The sequence below is a fragment of the Mastacembelus armatus genome, chromosome 1, assembly GCF_900324485.2.
Source record: "Mastacembelus armatus chromosome 1, fMasArm1.2, whole genome shotgun sequence".
Lineage (NCBI taxonomy): Eukaryota > Metazoa > Chordata > Actinopteri > Synbranchiformes > Mastacembelidae > Mastacembelus > Mastacembelus armatus.
This window is the reverse complement of record NC_046633.1, coordinates 14,940,601-14,958,236: the sequence shown is the minus strand read 5'-3', so window position 1 is coordinate 14,958,236 and position 17,636 is coordinate 14,940,601. Positions and strand designations below refer to the sequence as shown.

The window sequence follows — 17,636 nt, the reverse complement described above, 5'->3', positions numbered from 1 at the left end:
TCTTCAAGCATAAATACCAGTGAATTTACAGGAGTGATACACGTAGTACATAGGTACAGTATCTTTACAATGATTTCAGTTGTAAAGAAGCGTTTCTCTTCGCTGTGTATACCTGGGCAGTTGTATTTTGCAACAAAGTTTTGTTTAGTTTTCGGTAAACAACACAGTCCAGTGACAGAGATAATGATAACAAAATCTGATTAGGTGTGCTCAAAACCTGTTTTATATTTTCTAGGCTGTGAAAGCTGCCCAGTCGATATGTGGATTCAGCAGTAAAATTGAGGTGGAGTGCCGCTCTGCAGAGGAAGGAAGGGAAGCAGCTGCAGCAGGAGCGGACATTGTTATGCTGGACAACTTTCAACCTCAGGTAGAGAATGCCAGAAGAGCAAAGATCATTTCTCACTTTAACTTGCCTGAATTCCACCCACTTACACCCCCAATCTCTACATAAAATAAGTCAGCCTCTCATAAGTCTCTTATCTACAGGTCCTCCACGCTGCAGCTTGTGCACTGAAAGGGGAGTTTCCATCTGTTCTCATAGAAGCCAGTGGAGGAATAACTCCAGAGAACTTAGTTATGTATTTCTCCCCACATGTGGACATAATTTCCCTAGGCTGCATAACACAGGGCTGCCCAGTTGTGGACTTCTCTCTTAAAGTCCAAAAGTCCACTTGAGCAGCAGAAGGCTTCCCACTCTAGACCCATAGTACAGTCCCATGCTGAGTGATTCACAAAATACTTCATTTCTCTAAACAATTTCAGCTCCAGTGATCTATGGTTGCTAAAGATTATAAAATACTTCACATTCTGATTACTCCCTGTGCCATCAGTCATATGTTAAGAATGAAAGAAGAACTGAAACTGGACTAGATCAGGCCTGCCTTTCTAGGTCATTGAATAAAGAGAAAATTCTGATTCTGAAGGCAACCTATAATAGGCCCATTATATTCCAAGCATATTTCTTCTTGCTTCAACATCTGCTGCATATCCGTTTTTTTAGTGTTGCTATGCTCCACCACACTACACTAGGGAAATCTTGCACTCCAAAACAACATCTCTGCCAAAAGGTCTACTATTACAAAGTTTCCCATGAATCATCATCAGTGAACCATGAAAAATGACTTAACCCACTATCAAAATCATCACATTTTTCAGGTGTTGTATTTACTGTTGGATAATTCACATTCATATGTCTTAAAACAGTAAAATGGCATGACAAAAGACAAAAGTGCATTGTCTGACTGAAGTTTCATTAATACACCATTCTCTCACCAAAGGGAGGAAACATGTCTTATTTTTATCACATTCATCAGCACACTGGGGGAGTTGGAAGTTTCTGTTTTAGAAGTGTGGCTTGGGGCCACACTTTGAATTTAAGAATTTATCATACAAGCCAAACAACCAAAAAATATGAACTACACTAAGTTAATTCGAAACCAGACCATTTTAAAACCAGTGGTTATTATCTGCTTATTCTCTTGCTCAGTGTAATTTCCTTTTGTTGACATACGTAACCTGAAACATAACCTGTTTACAACAGGTTTGCTAATATGACTGTTACGGAGCCTGCTGGGCTAAATCAGTAATCTGAGAAGGGTGTATCTGTTTTATAGTAAACATAACAGTTCCAGTTCAACAGTATTCTTTCTGCTTCATAGAAAATGTCCCAAGTATTTTTAAAACATGCAAAGTAAAAAGAAAAGGATTTAGGAATTTCTGCAAAAAGGAGAAGCTTGAGGAAAGAGAAACACTTTGCTGAGAAAACTGCTTTTAGGGCAGAAGTGTCACAACCACCTGTTACGGAAACGCCTAGTTAAAAAGGCATGCAGGAAGTGTTGCACAGACAAGTCTCAAGCCACAGCAGCAGCAGCAGCACAGTCAGCCTTGAGAAAAGTGATGTGAAAGATGCAGGGGCACCACCACACCTTCCTCCTCACCTACATGGTGGCTGTTGGTAAGAGCTAATATTTCACTATATGCTGGTTTATTTATGAGATAATATTTACCAACCAAAGGAACGATAGGAAGTACTTTATACATATACAGTACTGTGTAAAAGTTTGAGGCAGTAAAAATACATAGGGTATGCTTCTAATATAAGTTACATAAATAGTATTTCATATATCAGCTAACTTTATAGCAGTGAATGGAACCAAACCTAAATCTAAACAGTGTTTGCTGTGCTCCCCTTTGGCCTTAAACCAGCAGCAGTTCTCTCCGGTTTGATCTGTACAGAATTTCTCCTGGTACTTGGCTGCAGTTCGTCTGTGGATTCAGGCTGTCCTAGTGTTTCTGTCTCTTCATGTGATCGCAGACTAACTCCACAATGCCCAGATCTGGGCTCTTTGGGGGTCAGATCATCTGCTGCAGGACTCCTGGTTATTCTGTCCTGTTAAACTAGTTCTTCATGAACTCTAGTGGGTTCTGCGCAACGAACCTGGGACAACTGATGATGTTGTGTGAAAAGAATCTAAAACATTTAAAGTGCTTAAAACATCCACACAGTACTGTGTGGGCAAAAACTGTACTTGAATGTGATTTTGAGGCAGCAGATTTATTTATTTATCATATAAAATTATATTACTAAATTACATTAATTTATTAAATATTGCATTTTTTTGTGAAGTCGTAAAACTTAAGGGTTTTTTGTCATACTTTATATATAAGATATATATATATATATATATGTTCAACACTATTTTTATTTTAGAGGCCGTGAGAATGCACAGAAAATCTGTCAAACTAAGCCAGGAAGAGTATGACCAAAAACATGACCACATGTTGAGCACAATTTGAATCTTTCATGCAACTTTTTGTAGGTTTGCAGGTTCATGGTAAATTGCTAATCCACATTATTTATTGAAGCTACTTTTAATTGCACATTTACTTTATCCGAGCAGCACTAACCTAATTCCCACCACATTACGTAACGGGTCGGTTGAAAGAATTCTGAGAGAAACTAAACAAATTTAATTTTCCCTCTTCTTTAGCTTCAGCCAACTTGTAAAAAAGAAATCCTGTGCCTGCATCTGTTAATGCTCCAATATAGCATTTAGCCAGCTGGTAACAAACTTTGCCTGTCTAACTCTGGCGTGCTGTGAGTCAGTGCCATTTCACTTTGTGCTTGTGTAATCAACTTGTCAAAACCGTTTCTCAGAAATCTCCTTTCTAAGACAAATGCGTCATCAAAGTGGTGAAGACGTTTTGTTATCCACATCTGCGCACAGTAAAGCACTCGAATGATAGTGGTAAAAAAATGAAGGAATGAATTAATGTTGGCAGAAGTGGAAGGAGCCTTGTCTTATCTTATTTTACACATACCACTTTTAAATATTGAATTTACTATTAGCTGTACTTCTAGAGATCTGAAGTGAGTTGTGTAGAGCAGAGACTTTATTATTCTTTCCTCTTTAAAACATTAAATGTGGTTATTTTTTTTCCCAAATTGCAGCCATCCCTGTCTCTTTGTCTTTCAATATTGACATAACAAATCCCAGTGTCCATATTGGTGAACGAAAAGATTTCTTTGGATACAAAGTGCTTCAATACATGTCTGGCAAAGACAAAGGGTAAGTTTGACAAACAGTCATTTGGTTGATATTTAATATTGCTGTTAGTGCCAACATTCCAATTACTAACAAGGTAAACAGAAGATAATTCTGGTTATGTCAGTAGAGGATGCAGTGATGAACGATATGTTAAGAATTTTCATTTGAATCAGATTAGGGTGACACTAACATCCTGTGTAAAAAAGAAAAGGTGTTTGTTTTGAAACTGTGCAGCCACACTCCTCACATGTTTAACTATTGTTACGGGGACTGCGGACTTCATCCACAGAATAATCGTCACTGCACCTCTACAGCTAAATGGATCTGGGGGAGTATGCCAACAATTCAAAAACCAAGACCACAAGTGCTTCAACCCTGCAGGTATATAAATATGTTTTTAAAGGAAACATTACAGTTAACACATACAATATAGAAATATGAGGTATAATATAGAAACATTTTATGATGTAAATCAAAGGTTTGTTCTATTTTATAGTACTAATCAATTGCTACTATTGCAGCCATTTCTCTCGCAGACAAAACAATACCAGTCAAGAACTTTGGCCTAACGATAGCTGCAGACTCCTCAGGCGACCAGTTCACTGTAAGAACATTCTAATGTGCAATGACCCAGATAAAACCAAAAATACGCATACTCTGTGACATTTCTTCAAAAATATGAGCAAAACAAGCATATTTCTTCCTCCTATGTTCTGATTTAGGTTTGCAGTCCAAATGTAGCCCATGAATGTTATGAGAACTCCTATGTGAACAGTGTATGTTACAAGATGACATATCATCTTCAAAACGTCTCTTCTTTCAAACCTACCTTCCAAGGTAAACAGCATTTAGAGCATAAATGTTGTTTACATCTTTTGTGTTTTGCAGTAAAATATTTTTCTCAATGTTTTTGTCCTGATCAAATATTTTTGACAAATTTTCATTCGATATATTTATATTTTTCAGAATGCACAAAAAAGACAGTGGACCTTGTCTTTCTGTTTGATGGATCATTAAGTATGACCACACAGGAGTTTGAGAAAAATAAAGGTTTCATAAACAACATTATGGACAGCCTTAAGAACACATCAATCAAGGTCACTACAACACTGAAGCATCGACACTATTTATTTGTCGGACTATACAGACAGGTGACAAATTAAAGGGAAAAAAACAACATAGTGTCAGTGCACTTTAGCACTGTTTCTACGTCTCTGAACTCTAGAAGGATGAACACCATACTTTCCCATTTGGTTTTTTGGTGATGGTGTTGTCCAGCAGTAAATAATTCACATCAGTTACATACTCAACCATGCAGTGACCCCTTGTGCACTATATTTGGGCCACTTTCAATGTTTCATCATCAGAACAAATTTGTACTGATTTGCACTGATTTAGTACAACAGACCCACCAGATTCCCGTCACTGTAGATGTCAAGCATCAGGTTTTTCCTTTAATTTGTCACACGTCTGTGCATTCAGTTGTCAGTTTAATATGTTCACCAAGCTGAAACCGGTTAAGTCTAATAGTGATAGTTCTGCAATAACTTTCATGATGGTGATAGTGTTTGTTCAAACTATTTTAGAGAGGTGTTGCTGTTACATGAAATGGATTTTGTCCAGCCATTTTGTGACATACACTGAGGCTAAGCTAAATAACAGAAGCACCTCAAGATTAGTTATAGCTTGATATTCTAATAACGTGACAAATTAGTATGTATACTAATTGTTTTATTATTCCCCTATTGTCTTCTGCGTTTTCTCAGTTTGCTGCTGTTCAGTTCTCCAGTAAGACCAATATGGTTTTTGACTTCAATGATTATCAAGCTGGTAGAGCTCATGCTAAACTTGAAAAAGAGAAGCACATGAAGAGTCTCACCAACACACATTCAGCCATGGACTTTGTATTGTAAGTTTGGCTACACTATGCGGTAAGTTCTCAAATGCTTCAACGGTATTACATTATTCTCAGTATTACAAACACTACTTTTACATTTGTTTCAGGAAAACCATCTTTGAAAACCCAGAGGCAGGTGCTTCTCCTGATCCAACTAAGGTTCTGGTAATAATCACAGATGGAGATCCCAGTGATACGGACAACAGTGGGGTGATTAAAAAATATAATGAAAAAAGCATCATTCGCTTTGTCATTGGGGTAAGTTGTGATGTGCTTTAATATGGCTCATTATTATATGTTCAGATCATGGCCGACCTCAGCCTTAAATTATGAAAGAGTTCTGCATTTTAAGGAGAATTCTGGTTTCAGGTCAAAGATGCTAAGCTGGATAAATTTACGACTATTGCTTCCGAACCGACAGACAAATATGCCTTCAAAATTGAGAACTATGACGGACTCAAGGGAATACTGACGAACTTTCAGAAAAAGATCTTTAAAATGGAAGGTGGTGTTGAATAATAGTTTTTCCTTTATGTGCAAAAATTTTTTAAATATATTTAAAAAAATATATTTTATATTTCTGGTGTGACCCGCCCAGTGGTAACATGAACTACCTTTCACTCATTTAGGCACTAAAGTGACTCGGGCAGGAAACCTAGAGAATGAAATGTCTCAGAGTGGACTCAGCGCTGTCTTCGACGAGGTGTGTAACGTCAAAAAGGCAAAATCTGTGTTATACCCATAGTTGTAGTCATCAGTGTGCTAGCCTATTATACAGAATTATGATCATGTGCATTGACTGTTTAAACCTACTGTATATGTCCTGATAAACTGCTAAAACAGTTCGCACTGGCACACAATCCAAAAAAATCTAACAATGTTTGCTAACAGTGTTAATTTACAACGTGAAAGACATTCAAATGGGAAACAGCAGTCTACTGCTGCACACAGGATCTCAGTTGTATTATACCAAACTGGTAATAATAATTTACATAAATTTAGCTAAATGTAACCGTCATTGCAACAACACAAAAAATGTGCATATTAACAAAACTCATTCTGATCAGTCTGATCAGACACTTTGCCTAAAACCTGTACAGTATATTGACTGAATTGTGAAGAATCCATGATCCAAAAAACTGTTTTACTGGTGCCACATCACACAGATTCAGTCTGAACTAAAACTGCAGATTACATAATACTTTTATTGTTGTTATACACAGATGTAGCTCTATCCCTGTTCTGACTGTTTTATTTTCTGTTAACAGGATACCTTGATCCTGGGTTCAGTCGGCTCAAAAAGCTGGCGTGGCTCTCTACAACAACTTTATGGCCAAAAAGAAATTCAAATTGAGGATCCAGAAATGGAAATGGACTCTTACATGGGTAAACTCAATTCTCTTTTTATTAAAAACGTTTATTTGGCTTCAGATATTCATCAAAATAATCATTTCTTTCAGTTGCCAATCAAACTTATAGCTCGTGTTACAGATGCAGAAAAGAAGTTAATGTGTATCTGCAAAAAACAGCATTAGGTTTACTTAAAAATAATTTTAGAGATGGACTAGTCTGCAATGTATAACCTCTTTGATGTGGGTGCACATGCAGCAGATTATGTCATATGTGACCAACTCTATTGCAGGATACTCTGTTTCCGTTGGAAAGAAGAATAACGCTCGTCTATATTTCACGGGTGCACCAAGATTTGAGCACACAGGACTGGTTGTACTTTTCAGACAGGATGGCAACTGGACTGCAGCCCAAAGAATATATGGAAGCCAGGTTGGTAACAGTCTTGAAAAGGTTTGATTTTGAATGAAATACATCTTCTAAACAGCAACGGTCTAGGATGCTCAAACCTAAGATTATAAAAAGCTTCTTGTGCCACCATCAGAGTTCGTTTTTTAGGATATTTCTCATGAACCTAGTTTGTGCTTGAAGAACAAGACCTTGGGCAAAAGGCAAGTTTACTTTTGATGTAACTTTGTTCAGTTAAACATTCAAACCAAATAAGTTGAAATCTGCATTAAACTAACTAGTTTTTAGTTTGAAGTAAAGTTAAAGTTACTCAGACAAGTAAATTAACCTGCTTCTTGGAACAGATAAAATCTGCTGTCTTACATTTACTCTGCATTTACAGTTGCAAAATGATCCAGGTTGAATCATTATGAAACTGTGCACACTATTTCAATGGTTCCTAAGAGGAAATCCTTGCCTTGCACTGGTATCAGGTTTAGCCAAGTTCAGAAAAACTGTTAGAGTTTGAAGCACTGGCAGTGTCTGTGTCTGCAATGGCAGAAGGTTTACATTCACTGTATATGGCAGAGTTTCTTTGACAACTCATTTTCATTTTCAGATTGGTTCCTACTTTGGTGCAGAGCTGTGCTCAGTAGACATCGATTCAGACGGCAACACTGATTTCCTGCTAGTGGGAGCGCCACAGTTTTATGAGCCTAATGAGAAGAGAGAAGGACAGATCTATGTCTACAGACTGACTGAAGAGGTGGGAGTGGGATAAGGGCTCAGATTGAGCATGACAGTATTTTAGTTTTGACAAGGTCACTGACAAAACACGCATTCATTTTCCTAATCTAGTACCTGTTTATTTGAAAGTGGTTGGATGTATTCGTTGCTTATTACAGACACTGATGTCCAAAGCCAAATTCGTTCTGTGACCATAAAGTCTGTCTTACCTATCTTATCCTACTTAATGTTCTTATTTACACAGATGCAACTGACAATTAAACTGAATGTGACAGCACAATCCAAGGGCAGATTTGGCACCACCATATCCAGCCTCGCAGATCTGAATGGAGATGGACTGCGAGATGTTGCTGTCGGAGCCCCCCTTGAGGATGATAACAGGGGGGCTGTGTACATTTACCTCGGTGACAGGCACAGAGGGATACGCAGCACTTTCAGCCAGGTGAGGCAGAGAAACCCGAACATATTAGATCTTTTTCTTCCTGTTGAAATGGTCACAAGTTGGGCTGGCAAAAAAATGAATTGCTTAGGCACCCGAATGTAAGAAGTCAAACATGAACTGATTCTCATGTAAAAATTAAGCTGATCTTTATTTCATCTCTCTCTCTCTCTTCCATTCATTTCCTGCCATCTCTCTCCTGTTCCTTATTAACACACAAATTGCTTTCTAAAATAATTTTCACACATTAACATTAGCTTTCATTTCCACAACCCCTGTAAGTAGTACCTTTTAATGCGTGCAAATCATGCACTGTTAACATTGTCAAATCTGATACTGCAGAGAATTATGGGAAGGAAATTTACGCCAGAGCCAAGATTCTTTGGACAGGCCATTGATGGGGGCATGGATCTTGGAGAAGATGGACTCCCAGACATTGTGATTGGATCACAGGGCATGGCTGTTGTCTTAAGGTATGAATACCGTGTATATTATGTACTGCATATATGATTTACAAAAAGGTGCCCCTATAGTCTCTCCAAACTAGACTACATATATCAGGGAATAGTTTGTTCAAAAGAAGAGTGAAACACATTGCCTGAGTACCAACCCTATGAGACAATGTACAAAGCAGACCAATCAGTTCATGTTTTGTTGACGGCACCAGACGAGTGCCAATGAAGGAAGTGAAGGAGCTCATATACAACCTATTAAAAGTAGCAGACAGACAGAAAACATCAGGTGCAAAGTCTAATAAACATTTTGAATATTTTTTTTAGGTCCAGGCCAGTCTTTCATGTGGTGGCACACCTGTCTTTTATACCTAAGGAGATAAGCACTGACAAATTGGGCTGTGAAGTCAACAACAATGAAATTTTGCCTATGGTTACCTTAAAAGCCTGCTTTGAAATGACTGAAATAACCAAAAAACAACAACAAATAAGCACATCAGGTATGGACCAGAGCCACTAATGTGATTCATTAACAGCTGCTAGTTCCTGAGACCCTGTTAAGTGAAGTATTTTAATCTGGCTGTATGTCTTTGCAGGGGCAGCGAGTTCTGGACTGAATGTCTCATACACAATTGACCTGGATCCAATGAGACACACATATCGAGGTCTTTTCAATAAAACTGACAGGAAAGCCAGAAGTCACACTTCTACTTACGAGCTGAAAGAAAAATACACTTGCTTTCACTACACCATCTACATTCCAGTATGAAAACCACTAATATTCACACTCACTGCACTCTTTAAACATAATCTATCACTACATATCGTCCATCTCTTCATATTTCGGCTAGTTATTTTCTAAAGCCACTCATGTGTTAGATTAAGACTGTCATAAGGCATTTTCAACCATATTGTTTAAATTTTGTTGGTTAAAATGGCAGACAGCTGTGAGCTAGAACAGAGCTCTTTATGCTACAGATGCATCTAAATTGTGTTCAGTTCATGAAGTTCAGCCTTTTCCAACCGTCCGTCCCTAAAAACTACCTTACAAGTTACCCGTGATTATTCTTGTGAGGCGACTGTTCGTTGCTATGGTAATTATGACAAGGACAAAGGAGACAGTAAGGTTATGCATCCTTTGATCACTGAACTTTGGACTGAAAAAAACAGTCCTACGCCATCTCAAAAATGAGATGGCGTAGGACTTCCTGTTTGTGTCATCAACTGCTCCTGCCACAAAATGTCACTTCTGTTTGGTTTCGAAAATGTAAAAAAAAGTTTGGCTTCAAAAATGCAAAATAAAAGCTGAACGTAAGCTAAACACGAATAAAGGAGTGTGTGCAGTTTTAGGACTAGCCGTCACCAAGTACAGTGACTACAATGCTATGGAACAGTGGGCTGAGCTGTTGAACTGCTTGGAGCAAGTGAGTGGGTGGGCTGTGCAAAACACAGATTGCAGTGTAGTGCTCCATTAGGCGCATAGTGAGTCATCAAGAACACCAACGCAATGGAGGAAATAACCTTAGTCTGCCAAAGAAAGATTACCACGTTGTTGGTTTGGCATTGTTCGTTGAAAGTCCACTGTTTTATCTACCTGCCCTAACCTCCTTTCTATGCAGACGCTATCCTATATTCTATGGGTGTGTCTCAATTCAGTGGCTGCATCCTTCAAACACTGCAGTTAAAGGCTATTTATATCACCGCCTTGATGTCCTATTTCAAAGCCATCTAATTGTGGCTCAGCCCAAAGTTCAGTGATCAAAGGATGCAGCACCTGAATTGAAACACCCCCCACATAGCTCAACTGTCTCCTTTGTGCTTGTCATAATTACTATGGCAGCGAACAGTTGCCTCACAAGAAAATGAAGTCTCTCCTTTTTGTCTGCGCTGTTTGAAATTTTCTTCAACAATATGACAACGAGATGACTTCTCTTTATTTCCTTGCAGAAATGTGTGAAAGACACTTTATCACCCATCACCATCAAATTAAACTTTTCCCAAGTTGACAGTGAAAAAGCAAGTGTCGTCCTGAATGCGGACAGCAAAAAGCAGGCTGCTGTCGAGGTATGTACCGGGACTACAGAAGAAGCCTGTATGGACTCACATATACTGTATATGTATGCTAACTAATTTTCCGTTAAAATGTGTCCCACTTCATTTCCATAATGTCTTTACATAAAAAAAGAAGACAACTCTGTCTTGTTTACCACCATTCATTTTGGTTTGATCTATACTTTCAAACATGACATGAACAGCAATCCCCTTGCCCTTTTTTTTTTTTTTTACAGCTTCCCTTTGAAAAGCAATGTAGAAAAAATGACACCTGTATTGCTGAACTTGAGGTGGATTTCAACTTTATGTACGTACATATGAAAAAAAAAAAAAAAAAAAACACAGAGCAGGAACTGTTTAACTGACTGCAATGTAAATATAACAAGCCATCTTTTTCTCTAAGGACCCCAACATTATTGGTAGTAGAGGATAATTACTTCAACGTGTCCGCAACACTGTCCAATCATGGTGACGACTCATACAACACAAGCCTCACAATGCACTATCCTACAGGCCTTTCCTTCTCTACAATGACGCTCACGAAGGTGAATTAAAATTTTTTATTCTTTTTTTTATGTCTCAACATTGATATACACTGTGAAATTAAAAAAAAAAAAAGCAGTGATGTTAGTAGACCTGTATTGATTGCGCTTTATCTCTGCAATAGGTTAGAGGCTTGAGTTAGCTGCTGCTGTTATAACACACTAAAATCTCTGTCTGTGTCCAAAATCACTGTAATTTTCTTATTAATAAAACACTGAGCACTGCATTTGTGGATCTGCAGTCATGCGTGTCATGTACACTGCAAACTTTCTTACGTTCCACAGTGGAATTGTGCTTGGAGGTACACGCTCACACTAAATCAGGGATGGGGAACTGTCCTTGTCAAAGTATTCTGGACACATTACCTATGATGCAACTTGACCACCAAGAGATTATTCAGAGACTGTGTTGAAAATTGTTCCCTACTGACTACATGTGTTGAAGTCCAGCCCTGGAGGGCCACTATCCTGCTTATTTTCCAATTACTCCTGCCCTACCCACTGGCTGATTACCTGGATCAGGTGTGTTCAGCCTATCAGAAACTGGAAGAAGGTAAATGAGGGTAGAGTGGGGGAAGACCAAGTGAATTTTAGTTTTTGATTGACTGAACAAATCTGATCCAGGGTATCAGCAGTGAGTAGGATACCCTCCTTCATGCCTGGAGACGGGTGGGATGGGAATATTTGCTCAGAAGGTTGCATTCTGTAATCTTACGACTAGATGCTCAAAAACAAGACTTCGTTTTGAAGAACTAGTATTACAACTGTGTAAAACAGGATGGCACAAGACGTTTGGGATTTTAGATGAGAAAAATTTCTTATGAAACAGAATGTCTGTGCATGTTCCTTCCTTAACACAGGCAACAAGACCAACACTCCACAGCTGTCATGATCTAGAAGGTGTACTCAACAAAACTACATGTAGCATCAGCCTTCCTGTGTATCGCAGCAGAAACATTGTGAGTTATACTGCACTTTCACTACAAACAGGAATGAAGTTTCATACATGCTCAATCAAATCTAACACTTTATTTTATTCTGTGAAGGCAACATTTAAAATTTCTTTCTACATCATGACTGACTATGAGTGGGATGACACAATGTCGATGACTATCACTGGTCAAAGGTAGTGGCCTTCTCATACAATGCAATCTAATACAAATACTTAATCTGAAGTATTAAAATGTTATTGTCTCTCTTGACATTTTTCACATTTGTTATTCACAAAAAATGTTTTTTTTTTTTTTTTTTTTAAATCCTCAGTGACAATGCAGACTCCACGAGGAACAATTCTCTGACCAGACAAATCCCAGTGCAATTTGAAATTAAAATGGCAATAACGGTGTAAGTGCCACAAAAATCACATTTATACCATCTTGTAAATTTAGCTGTTATATGTGCCCAGTATTTTTATTTCATTTTTTCACTAATTTTATTCTTTTTATTGTGTAAGTAGTTACACTGTCCTACCGCTACCTTCAAATTGTGGTTATTTTGTATTCTCTTCAGGAGAGAAGACACGGTCACCTATCTAAACTTCACAACAGATGATGCTGCATCTAAAAAAGTCGATATTATCTATAAGGTGAGGCAGCACATTATTAAGTAACAAACAAACATCAGGTCCCACTGCAAAATTTCTAACCGAGCTAATGATCATTGATCTAAAATACTATTGTAAATAGTTATAAGCAAATGTCTGTACTCAACCAAACTCTTCCTCATTTGCTTTTGTTCGAATGAGTTAAAGTTTTATTTTTCTCAAAAAACAAAAAGTACAAAAATACACAAATATTAAAAGGTCTGGATCTTTTGTTTATTACTAACTGTTCCAGAGTAGTTTCTGATAGACTTAAATGATACAATTGGTTAGATGCTGTAGTTTACACCAAACCTAGTTAGAATAAGTCAGTTTATCGGGACTGTTGTGTAACTTTCTCTTTATCTTGCACTTTAGTTGCTGAAAACTCTACTATGTTCACTTGCTAGTTGTTACTTCAGCTGTCTAGTGTTTGGAGGCAGGCAGGTACTGCATGACGATAGGCCTGCTATTTGCTCCTGTTTCAAATGTTCATGATATGTTCTGCTAACCAGAACATATCTCACAGTTCATCTAACTTTGGGCACAAAAGTAAAGAAGAATAGGAATTAAATTCTTTGGCTGTTTGTTGTTCTATATTTGTATACTGTCCCCTTTGTTGATTTGTGTTTATCTACTGTTTTAAATTGTTGCTTACAGCTTTGTGAGCCATATAAATTCAATTTTGATTTGAATATTTTCCAAAAATGCTCAACTGAACTTTTCAAATGAAATTTTATTCACAGATAGCTAATCCTGGATGGAAGTCTTTCCCCGTCAACGTGTCCCTGTTTTACCCAACTATGCTGGAATATAACTTTGAAATCACTGAAGTCCTTGTTCATCAGGTAATCTGGTAACTGCCACAACACCATGTATTTACACTGCTGGTATGTATGAAACTACAAATACTTTAATTATCACCAATTACCCTTTCTCTTTCAAGAACAAAACTCAATGCACTGGCAATGACACCACATCTGAAGTAAGTGAAATATATTGTAGTATTAAAATATTCCATCTGAACATGTGATGAAATTACAAACCCGTCATATGGTTTCTGTGTTACAGTACTGCTCAGCAAAAGACAACTGCAAAAGCATAAGATGTGACACTTTCATCCTGGACAAAGAATCAGTCACTGAGATTAAACTGTCAGGAAACATACAATTTAAGGATCTCAAAGAGCTAGCAGCGGTACGGAGCAACAGCACACACAGAGAATATATGGCATATATTTCATTGAAAGTGGTACATTTATCATTAATTGACACAAACTTGCTTTGCAGAACATCGCCTTTCTGAAACGATACACTGGAGACAGCAGAGAGGTTAAATTTAAAAATGTTATACATGTTAGCTATGACGATCAACTGTATATGCTGGATTTTAATAAAGTGGTAAGTTTGAGTAGATTAATGCCTCTTCACATAAATTGCTTTGAACATTTTGCAGTGTACCTAATTTACCACATTTATTATCCACAGAATAGAAATAGTTTTAAGCCCAAGTTTCCTGAAACAGTCACCAATCCAACAATGAAATGGGTAAGTCCATTTATGCATCAACAGCAAAACTACAAGAAAGTTTAGCTCGTCATTCACTAATCTTAAGATCCACTTTGAAAACTTGTATTTTCTCTGCAAAAAGACTGAAGTTCGGGTTGAGATCATAATTCCTTTGGATGAACGGCTGATCATTTTAACTGGAGTTGGACTGGGACTGTTGCTTCTGATCATAATCACAGTCATTATGTTGAAGGTGAGTGTTGATTTCCAGTTTGAAGAGTTTTATTCCACACTAACACCCTACCACATAAAATATAAATTAAAGAACTTCATTATCAGAGCTGTTGATCAAATGTGAGTGCCTGAAGTAAAACATTTAGATAAATGTTTTGGCATTTGCTCTAATGATTTTTCATTTCTGTCCCAAGTTGGGCTGCTTCAAGAGGAAAAGCCTCGAGTATTATCAGGAACAGGAGGATGAAGCTGCTTGTCAGGCTGCCACCAATCCTGAGTACAGCCTTGCTGTGACCGAAGAGACAGACCATCAACCAAAGACTGATGACGAATCCGTCAAACCTCTAGAGGCAACAAATCTTCTAGACAATGGCGATTCAAACAGCAACACCCCAGTGGCTTAAATAGAGGAGGAACTTAATATAACCCATCAATGACTTCAACATGATCAAAGTGGGATGATATATCCTGAAGTTATAAAGCGTGCAGCATGCACAGAGACTCATCTGTGTGAAAAATCCACTTTTTTTTTTTTTTTTTAAAAACAGTATTACTCACCTTACTGCTGACAGTTCAACTAGAAGTTCAGTTCTATTCTCATTCTACCGAACATGAAGATAAACCCACGAGGTCTTTGGCTAACTTAACATAAAGACTGCTTCGCTCTGTCTGAAGTACTGTATACTACCAGTCAAAAGATTGGGACTACCTCCATTTTTCCACCCCAGTTTCTTCCAACCCCAGTTTGTTACACCCTCTGAAGAATTATCTGCACAATACCGCACAACAGGAAGTAGTACTGTATATTGCTATTATGATGGTGAGGAAAAGGAAATGAAATGACATCAGGACAATGACCCTTCCAGACTCTGATGATGATGGAACAGCAGCACTGTCTCCAGACTCTTCAAGTGAAGAGTGACAAAGAAACCTACAAGTGCTGCACATTTATCCCAAAAATATTTGGTTTCAGCTGTAGAAGGGATGCCACAACGTTTGGCTTTCAAACAGTCAAACCTTTACCTAAACCAACAGATTCCATGATTTTCTTTAATCTCTTTGCTAGTGTTATGCTCTCATTTTAGAGTACTTTGATATATTCGACTAAAGTACATATATTTCTATATACATATACAGCTGGAAAACTGAGATGATCCCAAACTTTTAACCAGTAGCGTAAACAAAACTATATTCCAGACTAAAGGCTGATTTAATCTCTGGATAAAGCTGGGTTATTTATTTCACTTCTGCCTTTTTTAACCTGTCTCCCAGGTACAGTTTCAGTTAGTTAGAAAAAAGCAGTTCAATAGTAAAGTCCATCATTGGATTTTTCTGGCGATTTCAGCTGCAAATCTCAGCCGTCTTCACTATAGATCCTTGGCCATGTGATAACCAGTGGTAAGATATCAGTGGAAAGATCATAACCCTGAACACGAGGAGCCACTGGAAATTAAAACTACTTTGGTGTATGACATGACAGTTGAACAACAAGGACCCTGGAGGAGGGACTGAATGAACAACACAAGCTCTGTGAATACGATCGGAACAGGAAAAACACCAGGGTCATCAATTAGTAGCCACTGGATATCCAGAGAAAGACAATGGCGACCAGATGCTACAGACTTAACAGTGTTACAGTATCCCTTCCATATAGGATCATAACTGATTCAAATGAGTAAATATGTAAAAATTCACTCATCTAACTGGGCAAATGTCGCTCTCAAAACTAGAGACCTTGTAGTGTTACATCCATCTTAGTCATGTCCTTAACACAACTGGTTGTTTTGTAAATGGAATACTGGTAAGGATTAGTTCATTAGCATCTCCTGCGCTTTTAGCCTTGTGTACCTTCTCTATTAATGCATGTAGTATTTACATTGTAATATACTATCACATTACCGTTCAACAGCCTTCACATTTTTTTCACATGGGTATTTATTAAGCAAGCAGTATTGATTTCTTGAATATCAAGGAACAGCAAACATTTAATAGGTTTAGGACTATTTTAATGTGGAGAAGCAATACCATTTTAGATGTTTACAATTTAAACTGTCAAAAAAAAAAAAAAGTACTTCTTAGATAATAAGACATGCAATTTACACATGCCATCAGCTGCAAAATCTTAAACATCCCCCACAGTATTTTAATCACTGTACTCATGTACATTACTTTTTAAATGGCTATGTCATTGTGTAGTTTAGATAAACTAAAGTTAAAGAGTGAATGTGTCAAAATGTGTAATTTTGACACATTCATTCAAAATCACCTCCAGTTAAGTTTAGTAACTAAAAAAAAGTTAAGTTTAGTTACTAAACTTAACTGGAGGTGATTTTGACACATTCATTGAAGTGTTTCACACTTCATTTATATTCGCAGTGTATTCGGATTTTTATTTGTACTGTTACTGCAGTATTACTCTAAAAATGGAAATTTTGTTGAAAAATTTAATGGTATAAGAGTTACATGAAAAATCCTACATTTAAAGATCCATTGAACACAACATGGGAGATTGCGTGTCATTACTGACTGAATCCTGTGTCAATAATATGTTAGTATGTTCAGTTGTAGCTAATTCTGAACAATCCTGAACTCTGAGTTTTTGGTGCCAGATCAAAGTGTGTTCAATCAATTCTGAGTTGATTATCTCTGAGTTAAAAAGCCATCATCAGCAGAGCTAAGATACAACAAGTTGCAATGGTGAAAACAAAAGGTCTACATTCTTCACACAGGTGGAATCAGAAACATATTTTTTTCAAAGAAAATCACAGCTACAGCGGCAAAGGAGAGGAATTAATGTGGGACAAAATTATTGCCCCAGTTAACATGGAAGTTTGAGAAACACAGTTACTTTATGCTTAGTTCCTTCATTTAACACTTACACTTTAATTCTTTTAACAGATG

At 37.4% G+C, this 17,636-nt stretch overlaps 2 protein-coding genes across 4 annotated transcripts in view; one reads left to right on the top strand and one right to left on the bottom strand.

The window, feature by feature from the left end:
• The window catches only part of LOC113128549 (uncharacterized), a 28,656-nt gene that overhangs the window by 479 nt on the left and 10,541 nt on the right, over window positions 1–17,636 (bottom strand). The gene's annotated exons all lie outside the window — the stretch shown is intronic.
• LOC113128548 (integrin alpha-M) lies at window positions 1,809–16,832 on the top strand. The gene is made up of 31 exons (XM_026303961.1): window positions 1,809–1,954; window positions 3,452–3,569; window positions 3,838–3,929; window positions 4,070–4,152; window positions 4,271–4,385; window positions 4,515–4,645; window positions 5,315–5,457; window positions 5,553–5,703; window positions 5,815–5,950; window positions 6,075–6,148; window positions 6,714–6,831; window positions 7,088–7,227; window positions 7,802–7,948; window positions 8,174–8,371; window positions 8,711–8,841; window positions 9,148–9,320; window positions 9,417–9,583; window positions 10,768–10,884; window positions 11,109–11,179; window positions 11,276–11,417; window positions 12,275–12,373; window positions 12,461–12,540; window positions 12,678–12,758; window positions 12,924–12,999; window positions 13,740–13,841; window positions 13,940–13,978; window positions 14,065–14,190; window positions 14,283–14,393; window positions 14,481–14,540; window positions 14,644–14,754; window positions 14,930–16,832. Exons 1-31 carry the CDS (start codon window positions 1,906–1,908, stop codon window positions 15,137–15,139), a joined length of 3,591 nt encoding a protein of 1,196 aa, XP_026159746.1. The 5' UTR covers window positions 1,809–1,905; the 3' UTR covers window positions 15,140–16,832.

Coding starts and splice junctions, on each gene's coding strand:
- LOC113128548 (XM_026303961.1), top strand. CDS start 1,906: ATGCAGGGGCACCACCACACCTTCCTCCTCACCTACATGGTGGCTGTT. Junction 3,930..4,069: donor CAAGTGCTTCAACCCTGCAG/GTATATAAATAT, acceptor CTACTATTGCAG/CCATTTCTCTCGCAGACAAA. Junction 9,321..9,416: donor ACAACAAATAAGCACATCAG/GTATGGACCAGA, acceptor ATGTCTTTGCAG/GGGCAGCGAGTTCTGGACTG.